This window comes from Rhinopithecus roxellana, chromosome 11 (genome assembly GCF_007565055.1).
Source record: "Rhinopithecus roxellana isolate Shanxi Qingling chromosome 11, ASM756505v1, whole genome shotgun sequence".
NCBI lineage: Eukaryota > Metazoa > Chordata > Mammalia > Primates > Cercopithecidae > Rhinopithecus > Rhinopithecus roxellana.
In genome coordinates, this window is record NC_044559.1 from 76821727 (window position 1) to 76836237 (window position 14511).

The 14511-nt window shown below is 45.5% G+C and overlaps 1 protein-coding gene across 6 annotated transcripts in view; it reads left to right on the top strand.

Moving 5' to 3' along the window:
- Window positions 1-14511, top strand: part of PIK3AP1 (phosphoinositide-3-kinase adaptor protein 1) — a 131368-nt gene that overhangs the window by 111492 nt on the left and 5365 nt on the right. For all 6 annotated transcript variants that reach the window (XM_030940094.1, XM_010389580.2, XM_030940095.1 and 3 more), the window contains 3 exons: window positions 2745-2900; window positions 8887-8957; window positions 10526-10644. In XM_030940094.1, the coding sequence (XP_030795954.1) occupies window positions 2745-2900; window positions 8887-8957; window positions 10526-10644 (346 nt within the window). The remainder of the gene's footprint in view (window positions 1-2744; window positions 2901-8886; window positions 8958-10525; window positions 10645-14511) is intronic.

A 14511-nucleotide genomic window follows, 5' to 3' on the forward strand; every position in this document is an offset into this window, starting at 1 on the left:
AGTGAGGGCATCATTTATGGTGGAGTAAATATGACATATTATTGACACATGGTAACATTGATCTATAGGAAAATTAGGGTTGATGAATAACGTTTGTGCTTAAAGGATCTTTTCTAAGAATGTAACCCATTCTAAACACAATGACTGATTTTTCATTTGAAAACTTTGTTTGCCTTAGGGAAAAAATATTAATCTTTAATTTGGGTTAGAACGCCAAAGAGAATTAAAAATTAAGGCTGTTCTTAATAACTTGACCGTTTTTCTTCAACCCCAGGGGATTGTTTGCTCTTACTGGGCTGGTCCAGAGCATTGATGGCGTAGGAAATTAGAGAAGGGCTGGTGAGGGCCATGGCCTCACAGAGAAGATAATCAATATTTGTGTTCTGGGTGTGTCCTGTGGAGCAGGACATAGAGGAGCTAACTGGGTCCCAGGAAACTTGGCTTCTGATTCCTGTTTTGTCACTGAATCACTTTATGATCCAATTCCTTTAACCACTCTGTGCCTCAGTTTCCTCACTGGGGGCTATACCTGACTTACTTACTTAATGGAGAAGTCATGAAGTTTAAAGGAGGTATAATAATGCATCTAAATGCACTTTGGGAAAGCACTATGCAATATAGTCGTGATAATTATTCCTAGCATTGTACCTTTATTCAAAGATATCAGGATTTTATAAACATTCGGACTGGTTCTACCTGATTTTTTGAACTTTTGACCCCCTGTTTTTTTCCTGTATATTTTACTTTCCTTCTTTATAGAACTAGTTGAGGTTAAAAAGTTGCCTCCTTGAAGTTAATTAAGCAAACCAGAATCTCCCTTAAAAAAAAAAAGATTTTTGGCTGGGCGTGGTGGCTCATGCCTGTAATCCCAGCACTTTGGGAGGCCGAGATGGGTGGATCATGAGGTCAAGAAATCGAGACCATCCTGGCCAACATGGTGAAACCCCGTCACTACTAAAAATGCAAAATTTAGCTGGGCGTGGTGGTGCATGCCTATAGTCCCAGCTACGCGGAGGCTGAGGCAGGAGAATTGCTTGAATCCAGGAGGTGGAGGCTGCAGTGAGCCAAGGTGGTGCCACTGCACTCCAGCCTGGTGACAGAGCGAGATTCTGTCTCAAACAAACAAACAAACAAATGAACGAACAAACAAAAAACGATCTTTAAAAATCTAGGCCAGAGCTGGAAGAAAAATAAAAAGACTGACACTCATTTGGTCTCTAAGATACTGTGGGTTCCACCCATGTGAGAGTGCCCTTGGCTATCTTTTGCCCAAGTAGCTCCAAGCTGGGGTGGGTGTTTCCATGGCATGGTTGTAGCCAAGAGAGCCCCAGCATGTAAGAAAGACCTGGATTACACAAAAACCTAGGAAGCTGGTTGGACACTTGGACCATACACTACACCTGAAGCCAGAGTCTCCAGATGAGGAAGGCTCATGCCTATGCAAGCCAACAATCCACTCTGATCATTCGCTGTGCAGAAAGTTCACTGGGGGATTTGGTGTGCCCTGTCCTCTGGCTGCTCCTTCATCCTGTTCCAGTTTATCCATTCACCCTGCCAGATTTCTGGCTTTGGTAGGTGGAGCCACCTCTGCCCCTGGACCCTCTGAACTTCCTGCCACACCTGTCCCCTAGAAGGGTAGAGGTGGAGGAGGAAGTGGTACCAGAAGATAAAAGCACACGTCCCCAAAGCTAACACCTCTTCTACCCAAGTTTGTACAGCCACCGCTGTATAAACCCTGCCCCTGGGCTTGAGAAGGTCCCAGGCAGCCGGGTGAGTCTTGAGCTAGGAGCACATCTTGCCTTCAGGAAGAAGTTGGTGCTGCTGCCCCCAGACTTTTTCTACTCATCAGAGGAGCCGTTTTCTGCTCCTAGAATCCAGCATTGGAAATGTAGGGAGGAACAGAGATAACCTCTGGGCAGGGCTAAGCCAGTAAGGAGGTCAGATCAGTGCTTTGTTCGACAAAGGCATCAGCTCTCTTTACCCCATGGGCCTTGCAAGTCACAAAATTTTTCATAGGCCTGAAGGACCTCCTTTCATTAGCTTTCTGGGTCATGACTGTGCGTGTGGGCCACCCACCCCACACCCACCCACCCACCATCCATCCCTTATGCAGAGAGCGAGAGGCTGTACGAGCAGTGGTTAAGAGCCTAGACTCCGGAGCCTGGGTTCAAATCCCAGCTCTGCTGCTTACCAGCTGTTTGACAGGACATGCTACATCACTTCTCTGTACCTTAGTTTCTGCTGGCATTGATGATAATAATATTTATTTCTTGGGTGTTATGAGGGTTAAATGAGTGAAAAATACTAAAGCTTTCAGAACTGTGCTTGTTGCATAGCGCAGCCTGTTTCTACAGTCAAGGATGGACATAACCCTCCTCAGATGAGGGTAGTGATTCAGAGAGGAGAGCTGTCTTGCTGGAGTTCCACAGCTGCTAAGTGGCAGGGTTGAGGGCCCAAACCTTTCTCTTATGGTTTGTTCTTTCTGCTCCCTGATGCAGAAGCACTTCTCTGTCCCTTTCTCACATTATTCTATCCCTCTCTTCAGTCTCTCAGTGACAGACACACAGGATTCAGTAGTTTCAGTGCTGAAGGGGAGAGGGCCACCAACCCAGGGCCGCTCCCTCTCCCATGGTCTTTTCCCCTCCCCCTCCCTTGCAGGCTCCAGGCGGAGGAAAGCTGCTGGGCAGCTTGGTAGGTGACAGTCTGGTATCTTGACAGCTTATCCCTCTTTCCTCCAATTCCAGACTTGGAGATCACGGTCCCAATTCGGCACTCACAGCACCTGCCTGCGAAAGTGGAGTTTGGAGTCTATGAGAGTGGCCCCAGGAAAAGTGTCATTCCCCCCAGGACGGAGCTGAGACGGGGAGACTGGAAAACAGACAGCACCTCCAGCACAGCAAGTGAGCAGCTGGGGGTGCAGGGGGTGCGGTCTTCTCGGCTGGGCTCCAGCTGGCGCCCTTGGGCCTTAGGAAACATCCTCTTAAGAGCCCAGGAGATCTCCAGTGGGGCCTGGTTTGGGTTTGAGAGGTGTAAAAGGTGGGGCAGAGTTACTGTTTGTCTGTGAGGTTTGCTTTGTATCCCATGAAGCCCGGTTACTTGATAATTATTACTCTAGCCCTTTTCTAAATATCAAAACCTAATACTAATAGTTAACATTTATTGAGCATTTACTATATTCTAAGCCTCTTTATAGATTATCTAATTTAATTCTCACTGAAGCTCTATGAAATAGGGACTGTCATCTCTGTTTACTGAGGAGGAAGCAGGAGGCTTACTGCTCTGGCCTAGGTTAAATAGCTAATGTGGAGTAGCCGGAATTTGAACTCATTCTGGATACAGAGCCAAGACTCTTAGCCACCATTCTTTGCTGCTTCCTCAACTATCATAAAGCAAGGGAAAGGGCACAGAGTCAGAAATATCAGAAAATAATGGACTCAAGTAAAATAAAAAGAAAGAAGAAAAAAAGAAAATAATAGACTCAAATTCGAACGTTCCAACTTTACAGGCAAGTTGAGGATCTAATGAGGACATGCCTTCCTTTTGGCTGGAAGGCTTCAATAGTCATCTGATTACACAGACAATACAGCCTGATGCACCAGGCAGGAGCTGAGGGCTTTGTTCCCGTATCCAGGGCAGTGTTAGCTGACTCCAGACACACTGGGTTCACAAGCCACATAGATTGAGTTTCTCTTATTTCATACATTTCAGTGCTAACAAAACAGCTAGGAAAGCAATAAAAGAGCCAGAGAGCAACTGAATTTCAGGACTCATATCTCCTTAAATGTCGGGCAGAGAACCCCATAACGCATGTTGCAGCAGGAAGGTTATCTAACCCAGGGGTTCTTAATCTTTTCTGCATCACAAAGCTCCTTGAGAATCTGATATATACTTTGGTTCTGTCCCCCAGACACACGCACAGGTGTATGCATGTGTATGTGTGCACACACACACAATTTTGCCCACCCATGGACTTAGGTCAAGAACCTCTGAGCTAGTTTTCCTTCATCCTGTATAGATGGGGTATTTGTGACCCAGAAAGAGACAGAATTTTGCCCAAGGTTACATAGCCAGTGAATGGCAAAGGTGCGAGTAGATCCTAGCTCCTTTCTCTTTCAGGTGAATGTTTCTGCCATCATTACCTGTCAAAACAGACCCACAGCCTATCACATGACTGCCTGGGAAGTCTAGTCTGGACAGAGGAGAAAACTTCCCCTTACTTAATGGGGGTGATCATTTGTATGCAAAGCCCACTGGGAGCAATTTGAGAATTCTGACAAGTTCAGGAATGGGAGAGATGTCCTCAGGGATCACAGGTGGCAGAAGGAGCAAGGGACAGCTGGCTATCTCTGTCTCTCAGACCTGTGGAAGAGGAGAGGAGAAGTGGTAGAACCCTCTCAGGGTGAGGACAGTGCATCCCAGGGTTGGTGAGGAGAGTGACAGCTGGAAATTTAACAAGACAAATGCACTAGTTTCAGGTTCAGAGTAATTGAACAGATTTTGTGTATATGTTTTCTGGGGGATAGCCTGGGGTGAGGAGAAGATGGGAAGAATAAACTGTACTTTTCCCCTTGTGCAGTGGTTTAGTACCCAGGGTTGGCTGGCTCATCTGGTTAGAAAATGTTACTAAATGACAGACCAATGGATTTTACTCTACTTTGTGGCTGTGGTCTGCATCCAGCCCGTGATACAGTTTCCATTATCTATTGCCATGCAATAAACCATGCCAAAACATAGTGGCTTAAAACAACCCTTTATTTATGCCTTATCCTACAACTTAAACAGGACTCAGTGGGGATGGTGGTTCATCTCTCCTCTGTGGCATCAGCTGGGGTCACTCATGAGTCAGCATTCAGCTGTAAGCTCTGCTTGTCCTGGAACATCCAAGGAAACCTCTCATCCTCCAGGGCCTCTCTACACGTGGCCTTTAATTCATAGCCTTTTATATGGCAACACGATCTGTAGAGGGAATAGGCCAAAAGGAAAAGCCCCAGTGTGCTAGTGCCTATCAAGCTTTGGCTTGCATCACACTTGCTAATGCCATATTGGCCAAAGCAGGTCATGTGGCTAAGCTAGAGTGCGGCAGGGGGCAGGAGCATACAAAGGTGTGGATCCTGGGCGAGGGGGTTGACTGGGGGTCACTAGGGGTTAGTCTTACCATCTTGAAATGGATAACAGTGCAGATAGCTGCTTCCGTTAATCAAATGCTTACTCTTTGCGTGCCCTGTGCCAAGCATGTCACCATATTTTCGGGTTCATTTTATATAACAGCGCTGTGAGTTTCTAGATAAGAAAATGGAACAGAGAGGGTAGGCGACTTGCCCCAAGTCTCTTGGCAAGCAAGCAGGGGGTCTGGGATTCACATCCACATCTTCCTGTGCTTTCAACTGTGGGGATGCACTGCCTTCCAAATAGAAATAGTTCCCATGGCAGGGAGGGAGAGTGAGGATGGCCCAGCTTATCCACCAACTGCCCCTTAACCCCCTGAGTCACACCCTTAAAAAAGCACTGTTTGTATTATGGTGCAGCTGTCATCTCTTGGGAACCATGGAAAAACAGTTGCAGGTTAAATCTGGTTATAACTAAAAATTCAAGTGCCAGATACTAGTGTTATGTTTAAGAGAACAAAAATTGCATAACAGAAAGGTTGTTGACCTCCTAGGTTGTCTGGCCCAAGTTTCTTTTTTCTTTCTTTCTTTTTTAAAACAAACTCTAATTTCAAGTGTAACCAAGGTTCTTAAGAATCATAGTATAGTTTTATATGGTCATTTTTTTCTCTCACTCATTGATCCACCAAATACTGAGGACAGCTCTGTGTATCCTGAGCTAGGCTGTATGCTAGAGAACCAAAGATGAAAAAGAACCAGAGCCTGTCCTTAGGAGGCTTGTAACGGAGGAGAGAAAGTACACGAGTAGCATGGCATTAGATGCTTGTCCGGTACTTCTCCCCTGATAGTAGAAGCCTACCAAGGGGTGGGCACTGCCCCTCTTCCCCCTGGCAAGTGTGAAGATGATGGGAGCTGGGGTGAGAGTCTCCTAACAACTGTGCAGCCTAAAGGGGATTTGGGCAAGCAAGTCATCAGCCTGGAGAGGAGGAGGGCCAGGGCCAAGGTTCAGAGCCAAACACTGGGATTGAAGATTTAAGAATGCCAGCAGAAGGGACGGGGGAACTGATGGCTATGAGTTTCCGAAGTCATGGAGCCGATGCCTGTGGCAGCTTTATTACTTCTTGCTAGTAGATAAACTTCAAAGGGATTATGGCTCATCATAAGGGAATGTGATGGACAATGAGGAATGGCATGGGGAGGCTTAGCCACAAAGGGATGGGGGCCTGTGGGCCCGAGGGGTTACTTTTAGTTGGGGCAATGTGGGAAGGTTTTGATAGCATTTGTCCTGAGCCTTGGAGACTGAGGAGGTTTTAAACTTGTGGACAAGAGTGGGCTGTGGGCTGGGAAGAGTAGGGAGAAAAAGACAGCCTGGTCCTTGAACAGTGTTACGTATGGGTAACGAGTAGAAAGCGACAGGATCACATGTTCCTTTTTTTTTTTTTTTTTTTTTTGAGACGGAGTCTCACTCTGTCACCCAGGCTGAAGTGCAGTAGCACGATCTCAGCTCACTGCAATCTCTGCCTCCCAGGTTCAAGCAGTTCTCTGCCTCAGTCTCCCAAGTAGCTGGAATTACAGGCACCCACCACCACGCCCAGCTAATTTTTGTATTTTTAGTAGATACGGGGTTTCACCATCTTGGCCAGGCTGGTCTTGAACTGCTGACCTCGTGATCTACCCACCTCGGCCTCCCAAAGTGTTGGGATTACAGGCGTGAGCTACCTCACCCAGCTCATGTTCCTTAATAAACAAATTCTGCATCCCCTGAATTATAGAAACATTTTGACATATTATTTTAAATTTAAAAATCTGCCCCCCCAAAATAATTTAAAATTATAACCTTAACCTGCTCTATTCAAGCTAACATTTAAATTAATTTACTCAAAGTTGATATCAGAATGCAGTCAAAACTATTTTTTGACTACCTATAAACTTACATGACCAGGAGCTATTTGAAGTGGAAATTCAGCAAACCTAAGATCTTGACTATGTTGTTAGTAAGAATATTGGAAAATTAAAGTTAAGATCTCCTTGTTTTTGTTGAGTAACTCTTATTCTTTCTTCTTCTCTGCTAGATCACCGTGTGCTGGGGCTTAAAATGCTGTGCTGTCCAGTATGGTAGCCACTGGCCACATGTGGTTATTTAAATTTTTAAGTTAATTACGACTAAATAAAATTTAAAATTCATTTCCTTGGTTGCACTAGCCATGTTTCCCACTTGCTACCACATTGGATAACACCTAATAAAAGATGCCCTGAAAGTTCTGTTGGATGGTGCTATTCTAATGATGCAGGTGATAAATTCCCAACTGAAAAGCCTCAAGCGCCTAAACTCTCCCAGTCACAATTCTGACCATGAACATAAATTATACTTTTGAGGGCCGGGCATGGTGGCTCATACCTGTAATCCCAGCAATTTGGGAGGCCAAGGTGGGTGAATCATGAGGTCAGGAGTTTGAGACCAGCCTGGCTAACATGGTGAAACGCCATCTCTACTAAAATACAAAAATTAGCCAGGCACAGTGGCATGTGCCTGTAGTCCCAGCTACTTGGGAGGCTGAGGCAGGAGAATCGCTTGAACCTGGGAGGCGGAGGTTGCAGTGAGCTGAGATTGTGCCACTGCACTCCAGCCTGGGTAACAGAGCAAAACTCAGTTTGGGGGGAAAAAAAATTATACTTTTGAGTGTGTACTTTGCATTTTGTTTTGTGTCAAAGGGTCTGGCCGCTTATTACAAGGCATGTCTGCATGGGTGATACATACCCGTTTGCTAGAATTTCTAAGTAAAAAACTGCAGCAACAAAGTTAGTTTGCAGATTTTAGAAATACCACTGAAGAGCTGAGAATCAGAACATCTTTTTTTTTTTTTTTGAGACGGAGTCTTGCTCTGTCGCCCAGGCTGGAGTGCAGTGGCGTGATCTCGGCTCACTGCAAGCTCCGCCTCGTGGGTTCACGCCATTCTCCTGCCTCAGCCTCCTGAGGAGCTGGGACTACAGGCGCCCGCCACCTCGCCCGGCTAGTTTTTTGTATTTTTTAGTAGAGACGGGGTTTCACCATGTTAGCCAGGATGGTCTCGATGTCCTGACCTCGTGATCCGCCCGTCTCAGCCTCCCAAAGTGCTGGGATTACAGGCTTGAGCCACCGCGCCCGGCTGAGAATCAGAACATCTTTGCTGTCTTGTCCTTCAATTTGGAGCACTAATATCAAACATGATTTTCATAGGGGTTAAATGGCAATCACATTTTCAAAGCCCTCAGTCAATGGTAGCAGTAATGCCAAAGTTAGTCATCAGAAAGTCAATAATTTTTTCCATGCTGAAAGAAAAACTGAACTCGAATAAAATGGTATAAGGCTGGACATAGTGGCTCACACTTGTAATTCTAGCACTTTGGGAGGCTGAGGCAGGAGGATCGCTTGAGCCCAAGAGTTGAGGACCAGCCTGCGCAACAGAGTGAGATCCTGTTGCTACAAAAAAAAAAAAAGAAAGAAAATGGGCTAGGAGTGGCGGCACACACCTGTAGTCCCAGCTACTTAGGGGGCTAAGGCAGGAGGATTGTTTGTGTCCAGGAGTTTGAGGCTACCGTGAGCTGTGATCATACCACTGCACTCCAGCAAGACCTTGTCTCTAAAAAAACAAAAAGTATAAGATGGCCAAAGTTTGAAGAACCCCATACTTACAGCTTATGTATTATTTATATCAATAAAACTAAGTAAGTGCTAGAGTTCTCTATTTTATTTTAGCCTGAAAGAATCCTCAATCCGGCTGATTTTCTTTCTACCCTTTAGGTAGCACGAGTAACCGCTCCAGCACCCGGAGCCTCCTCAGTGTGAGCAGCGGGATGGAAGGGGACAATGAGGTGAGAGCTGGGACTCCACCCCACCTATCTTGTCCTAGGGGTTGTTTCATCGCAAGAGATAGAAACCCAGGTGAAAGGGGCCAGACACAGAAGGTCATATATTATAGGATTCCATTTATATGAAATGCCAGAGTGGGCAAATCCACAGAGACAGTTTGCAGATTGGTGGTTGCCAGGGCTGGAGGGAGGAGGAATGGGAAGAAACTGCTTAATGGGGACAGGGGTATTAGTCAGGGTTCTCTAGAGGGACGTGTGTGTGTGTGTGTGTGTGTGTGTGTGTGTGTGTGTGTGTGGCGTTTATTAAGTATTATTAACTCACACAATCACAGAGTCCCACAATAGGCTGCCTGCAAACTGAGGAGCAAGGAAGCCAGTCCAAGTCCCTGGAACAGGAGAACTTGGAGTCCAGTGTTTGAGGGCAGGAAGCATGCAGCATGGGAGAAAGATGTAGGTTGGGAGGCTAAGCCAGTTTCTCCTTTTCACATTGTTCTGACTGCTTTATATTCACTGGCAGCTGACTAGATAGTGCCCACGCAGATTAAGGGTGGGTCTGCCTCCCCCAGCCCACTGACTCAAATGTTAATCTCCTTTGGCAACACCCTCGCAGACACACCCAGGATCAATACTTTGCATCCTTCCATCCAATCAAGTTGACAGTCAGTATTCACCATCACACAGGGTTTCTTTTTGGGTGATGAAAATGTTTTAAGACTAGACTAGATAGAGGGTGCACAACATTATAAATACACTCAATGCCACTGAATTGTCCACTTTAAAATGGTTAAGTTTATGTTAACTTCACCTCAATAAATAGAAAAGAAGGAAAGAAAGGAAGGAAGGAAATAGACAGCTGGAAATCCACTCTTACTAGTGAAACCAAAAGGGGCATCTGTGGGAAGGAGCCGATGAGTCTCAGGGGATCCAGGGTTAGGGGCCACCCTCCGGGTCTGGATTAGGAGCTGCAGGACCTGCCAGAGGGAACCGGGGTCACTGTTCTGTGTGTCCCAGGCCCAAAAGTTCTTTGGTCTCTGCTTCTCTGCACACATCCGCTTTCTTTCCCCTCACACTGCTGCCTTCTGCTTCTCCACAGTCCCCTGAGTCCACTAGGCCTCCGAGCAGGGAGTAAGTTGCTGCTTTAGGTTGAGGCCCCATTCCAAGTTGGCTCAATTTGGGACATGTGTATAGCTTGATCCAGGGACCAGTGGCTGGGACAAGCAGGAGGGGCCACATGGGTCACTGCCAACTCTGAAGCCTTCTGAGAAGGGTCCTTGGGTGGGCATTTCTAAGAAGCTTCCACCTGGTGCTGATGCTGACCAGCCACAGAGCACACTTTGAGTAGCAAGCAATTAGAATTCAGGCAATTAATGATCATTGGGGCCAGATTGTCTTCCTCAGTGACTTCAGGAGGAAATGGAAAGCTGCCAGGTATGGCTGGGTTGATTTTCAGTTTGCGAACAACCTTCAGTCCCAGCCTAAGGAGGACCAAGGGGCTTTTGGGTTATGGTTGTCCAGCTGTGCTGGTTGCTGAATGTAGTTTTCGCCTTTCTTTCTCATCTTGTTTCCTGTAGGATAATGAAGTCCCTGAGGTTACCAGAAGCCGCAGTCCAGGTCCCCCACAAGTGGATGGGACACCCACCATGTCCCTTGAGAGACCCCCCAGGGTGCCTCCGAGGGCTGCCTCACAGAGGTAATATCAAAACTGATATGAAATTTTTCCCTTATCTCTGAATCCTAGGGGAGAATAGGACTTGGAAACACCTAAGATGACTAAAGAATAAGCACAGAGCTGGGCGCAGTGGCTCATACCTGTAATCCCAGCACTTTGGGAGGCCAAGGCGGGTGGATCACAAGGTCCGGAGATCGAGACCATCCTGGCTAATATGGTGAAACCCCATCTCTACTAAAATACAAAAAATTAGCTGGCCATGATGGCACACACCTATAGTCCCAGCTACTTGGGAGGCTTAGGCAGGAGAATCGCTTGAACCCGGGAGGCAGAGGTTGCAGTGAGCTGAGATCATGCTCCACACTGCACTCCACTCTAGTCTGGGCAACAGAGCGAGACTGTCTCAAAAAAAAAAATAAATAAATAAGCACAGAGCTAACTGAAATGCCTGCTCCATTGGACATACTTTACTGTGGACCCTTCATTAATTAAGTGATGCATTATTTAGTTGCAAATACTTTAAATAGCAAATTCAATGTTTCATAAATGAAATACATTGAAAAATGTCAACTTTTAAAATAGGTTTTATCCATTTGGCTAGAATTCAACTCTCCAATAACTAATTCCCTTGGCTGGACTGTAGGGACAGTGCCTTTTGGGGAACAGAAAATATGAAGGAATTGGAAATGAAAATGCAGGTGACAGGCCACATTGTATGGTGGTGGGAAGCCTGATTCTAGACCCCCCCTACCTGGGGTCAAGTCTCCAGCAGCTGTTTGCAAACTTGCAAGAACTATTTAACTTTAACTTTCATGTATTTCAATTTCCTTTTTTTTTTTTCTTTTTTTTTTTTTTTTGAGATAGATTCTTGCTCTATTACCCAGGCTGGAGTGCAGTGGTGTGATCTCGGCTCACTGCAACCTCCGCCTGCTGGGTTCAAGTGATTCTCTTGCCTCAGCCTCCCAAATAGCTGGGATTACAGGTACCTGCCACCACGCCCGACTAATTTTTGTAATTTTAATAGAGACAGGGTTTCACCATGTTGACCAGGCTGGCCTTGAACTCCTGACCTCAGGTGATCTGCTCGCCTCGGCCTCCCAAAGTGCTGGGATTACAGACATGAGCCACCATGCCCAGCCTCAATTTCCTTGTCTATAAAATGGGGATAATAACAGAACTTTCTGCAGAGTCATAAGCACTGAGTTCTTGGCCTAGAGTAAGAACTCAGCAATATAAGTGATTTTTTATTTTATACAAGAGAGGAGTTAATATCTAGAGATTTGGAGATGACGATTAGACTAAAGAATTTGACTAATTTACTAGACTCTGACGTATGCCTTTGTTTATATGATACTTGGGCCTCTGGTAGGAACCTTTTCATGGTCTGGTCTTGTGGAGTACGGAAAAAGTGGTCACAGCTAGCTGTGTGTCCACAGATGCAGAAAGGAGCCCTTGGGAATAAAAGCCAAGGCCTGTCTTAGGAGTTAATTCTTTGATGTTTAAAATAAAATGTTCATGTGTTGATGTGGCATAAGGAAGGAGGAAGCTTTTCTTCAACCAGGGTTTTGGTTTGGTTTTTGCATTTTGAAACTTTTAGATGAAGCTCATCAGTGGAATTTGTTGAGAAAGTACAACAAGGAGGCCTTTCTTCTGGTTTTCTGGAAAGAGAAGCTGGCTCTGTGCTAAGGATCTTTCCATTTCTCCCTTTGCTATTTATCACTTTCCCATGTGCTCACAGCAACATTTGTGTGTTGGCACTTGCTACTCAAACATCGCCCAGGCCCAAGCTGTGCCACATCCACCAGGCATGCGTCCCTGGTGTAGACTGGAGGGCATGGATTAGAATATTAGTCCTGGAAGGAAGCTTAGCAGCAATCTAGTCCCATCACCTGAATTTGCATTGTGCTCTGTTGCTTGAAAATTATTACATAGTTGGTGATTGGAGGGCTTACCAAGAGCAGTGATGGTGATAAATGCTGTTATTTATTGAAACTTACTATGTGGCAGGTATTCTGTTAAACACACTAAATGCATTATCCTGTTTAATTCTCTCCACAATCCTAAGAGGTAGGTATTCAGTGTTATCCCATTTTGCAGATGTAGAAACTGGGCTTGAGATTGGGTTGAGACTTGCTCTGTGTGGCAAACCTACCAGACTTCATCTCATAGGCATTGTTTTATACCTATCCAAGAAAGTCTAAGTATTAGAGTAGGAGGTTCAAGATCCAAGGCCTTTTATTCCTGAAGGTTGAGGACTTTGAAGGCAGTTGTCTAAATGTACCAAGATAAAAGAGTTGTCAAGTTTGAAACTTTAGCTATAAAATTTTGGTGGGATTTTGTTAACAGAAGAGAAAGAGAAAACAACCAGGGAAACAGGTTCCAAAAATTAAAGGATAGAAACTAGGAAGCATGTAAATGTGTAAAAAGAGACGGTGGTTGAGTTGTTTGGGGAGTCTGGAAGCATGTTGTGATAGAGATGGGGAGAGAAAAGGAGGAAAACATTTTTTGCTAAAGAAATAATGTTTACAAAGCAGTTTGTAATTGATAGAACTGGGGGTGTGGGTGCATTTTTGGTGTGAAAAAAGATGTGTGAGTATGCAATTTTCACAATAAAATAAGGAGATATTTGAGCAGATAATAAAATGGGTCTCTCTCCAGAATGGCTTCAATGCTTGACCTGCTTACAGACAGGATTGAAGGCTGACGTTGGTGTCCTAGACTCCATTGTCAGATCTGGGAATCAGCATCTCTTCTCTGCTTGTGTTCTAACCTCCCCGCTAAACCCTGGCCCAAACCAAACAGCACTGGTAGTACAGCCTCCATCCCACTCCATCCCAGTTCTGGTCCATGCTTCTGCTCACTCTACACGCTGTCCCACAGCTTGAATTGCCACCAGCAGACAAAGACCCCAAGTCTCCATCTCCATCTCAGCCTTCTCTTTCCTACAGTTGACTGGGGATCTTCACTCAGGGACCCCACCAATATCTCAAACATAGCCTGTGCAAAACGGAACTCATCAACCCACCTACCATTCTCTACCCCAAACTGCCTTCTTCTCATGAGTTCCCAGCCTGAGATAGTGGGACCATTCTCTCCCTTCCCTAAGCCCCAAACTTGGGAGTCATCCTCTATCCCTGCCCCCCTCGCAGCTCTCATATCCAGTGTGTCTTCAGGCTCTGTCCATTCTGCTGCTCTTTCAGCTGTTAGATCCACCCTCTTTTCCATCTGCTAGCACCTAAGTTCATTCCTGAAGGCCCACACTTACCTCCCTTCCTCCAGTCACTCCCTCCTCCACATTGCAGTCAGAGTGCCCTTTCTAGAACAGGAATAGCTGATGATGCCATTGCCTGGCATAAAAGCCTTCACATTTAATTCTGTGTATTTCAGCATTCTTTGGTTCTGCCTAGCTCAAGTCCTACCCCTCTCCTGTATTCACCAATGCTCTGCCACTTCAGCATTCCCAGTGAGCTCTGCCACTCTGTACTGTTTCTTTGCCCAATCTGTTGCTTTTGCCTGGAATGCTGTCTTCCTCCTCCCTTCTACTCTCTGCTTAGAAAATTCCTATACATCCTTTAAGACTCAGTTCAAACATCACCTCCTCTGTGAAGCCCTCTCTAATGTTCCCATGCAGAGTGAATCTTCTTTTGGTTTCCCAGGCACTCCTATTATATTCTATACTCTAATAATACACTCAGTATTGCAACCCTTGTGTAGATGTGTCTCCTCAATGAATGGTGAACCTGTGAGACACTACTTTTGATTTTTAATTTTTTTTCTCCTATCCCTAGTGCCTGGCAGAGTTAACTGGCACATACTAGGAACTTAAAAGATATTCACTGTGTTAAGTGAATGGATGGAAGGATAGATTGGTATTGTTTGGGTTGGACT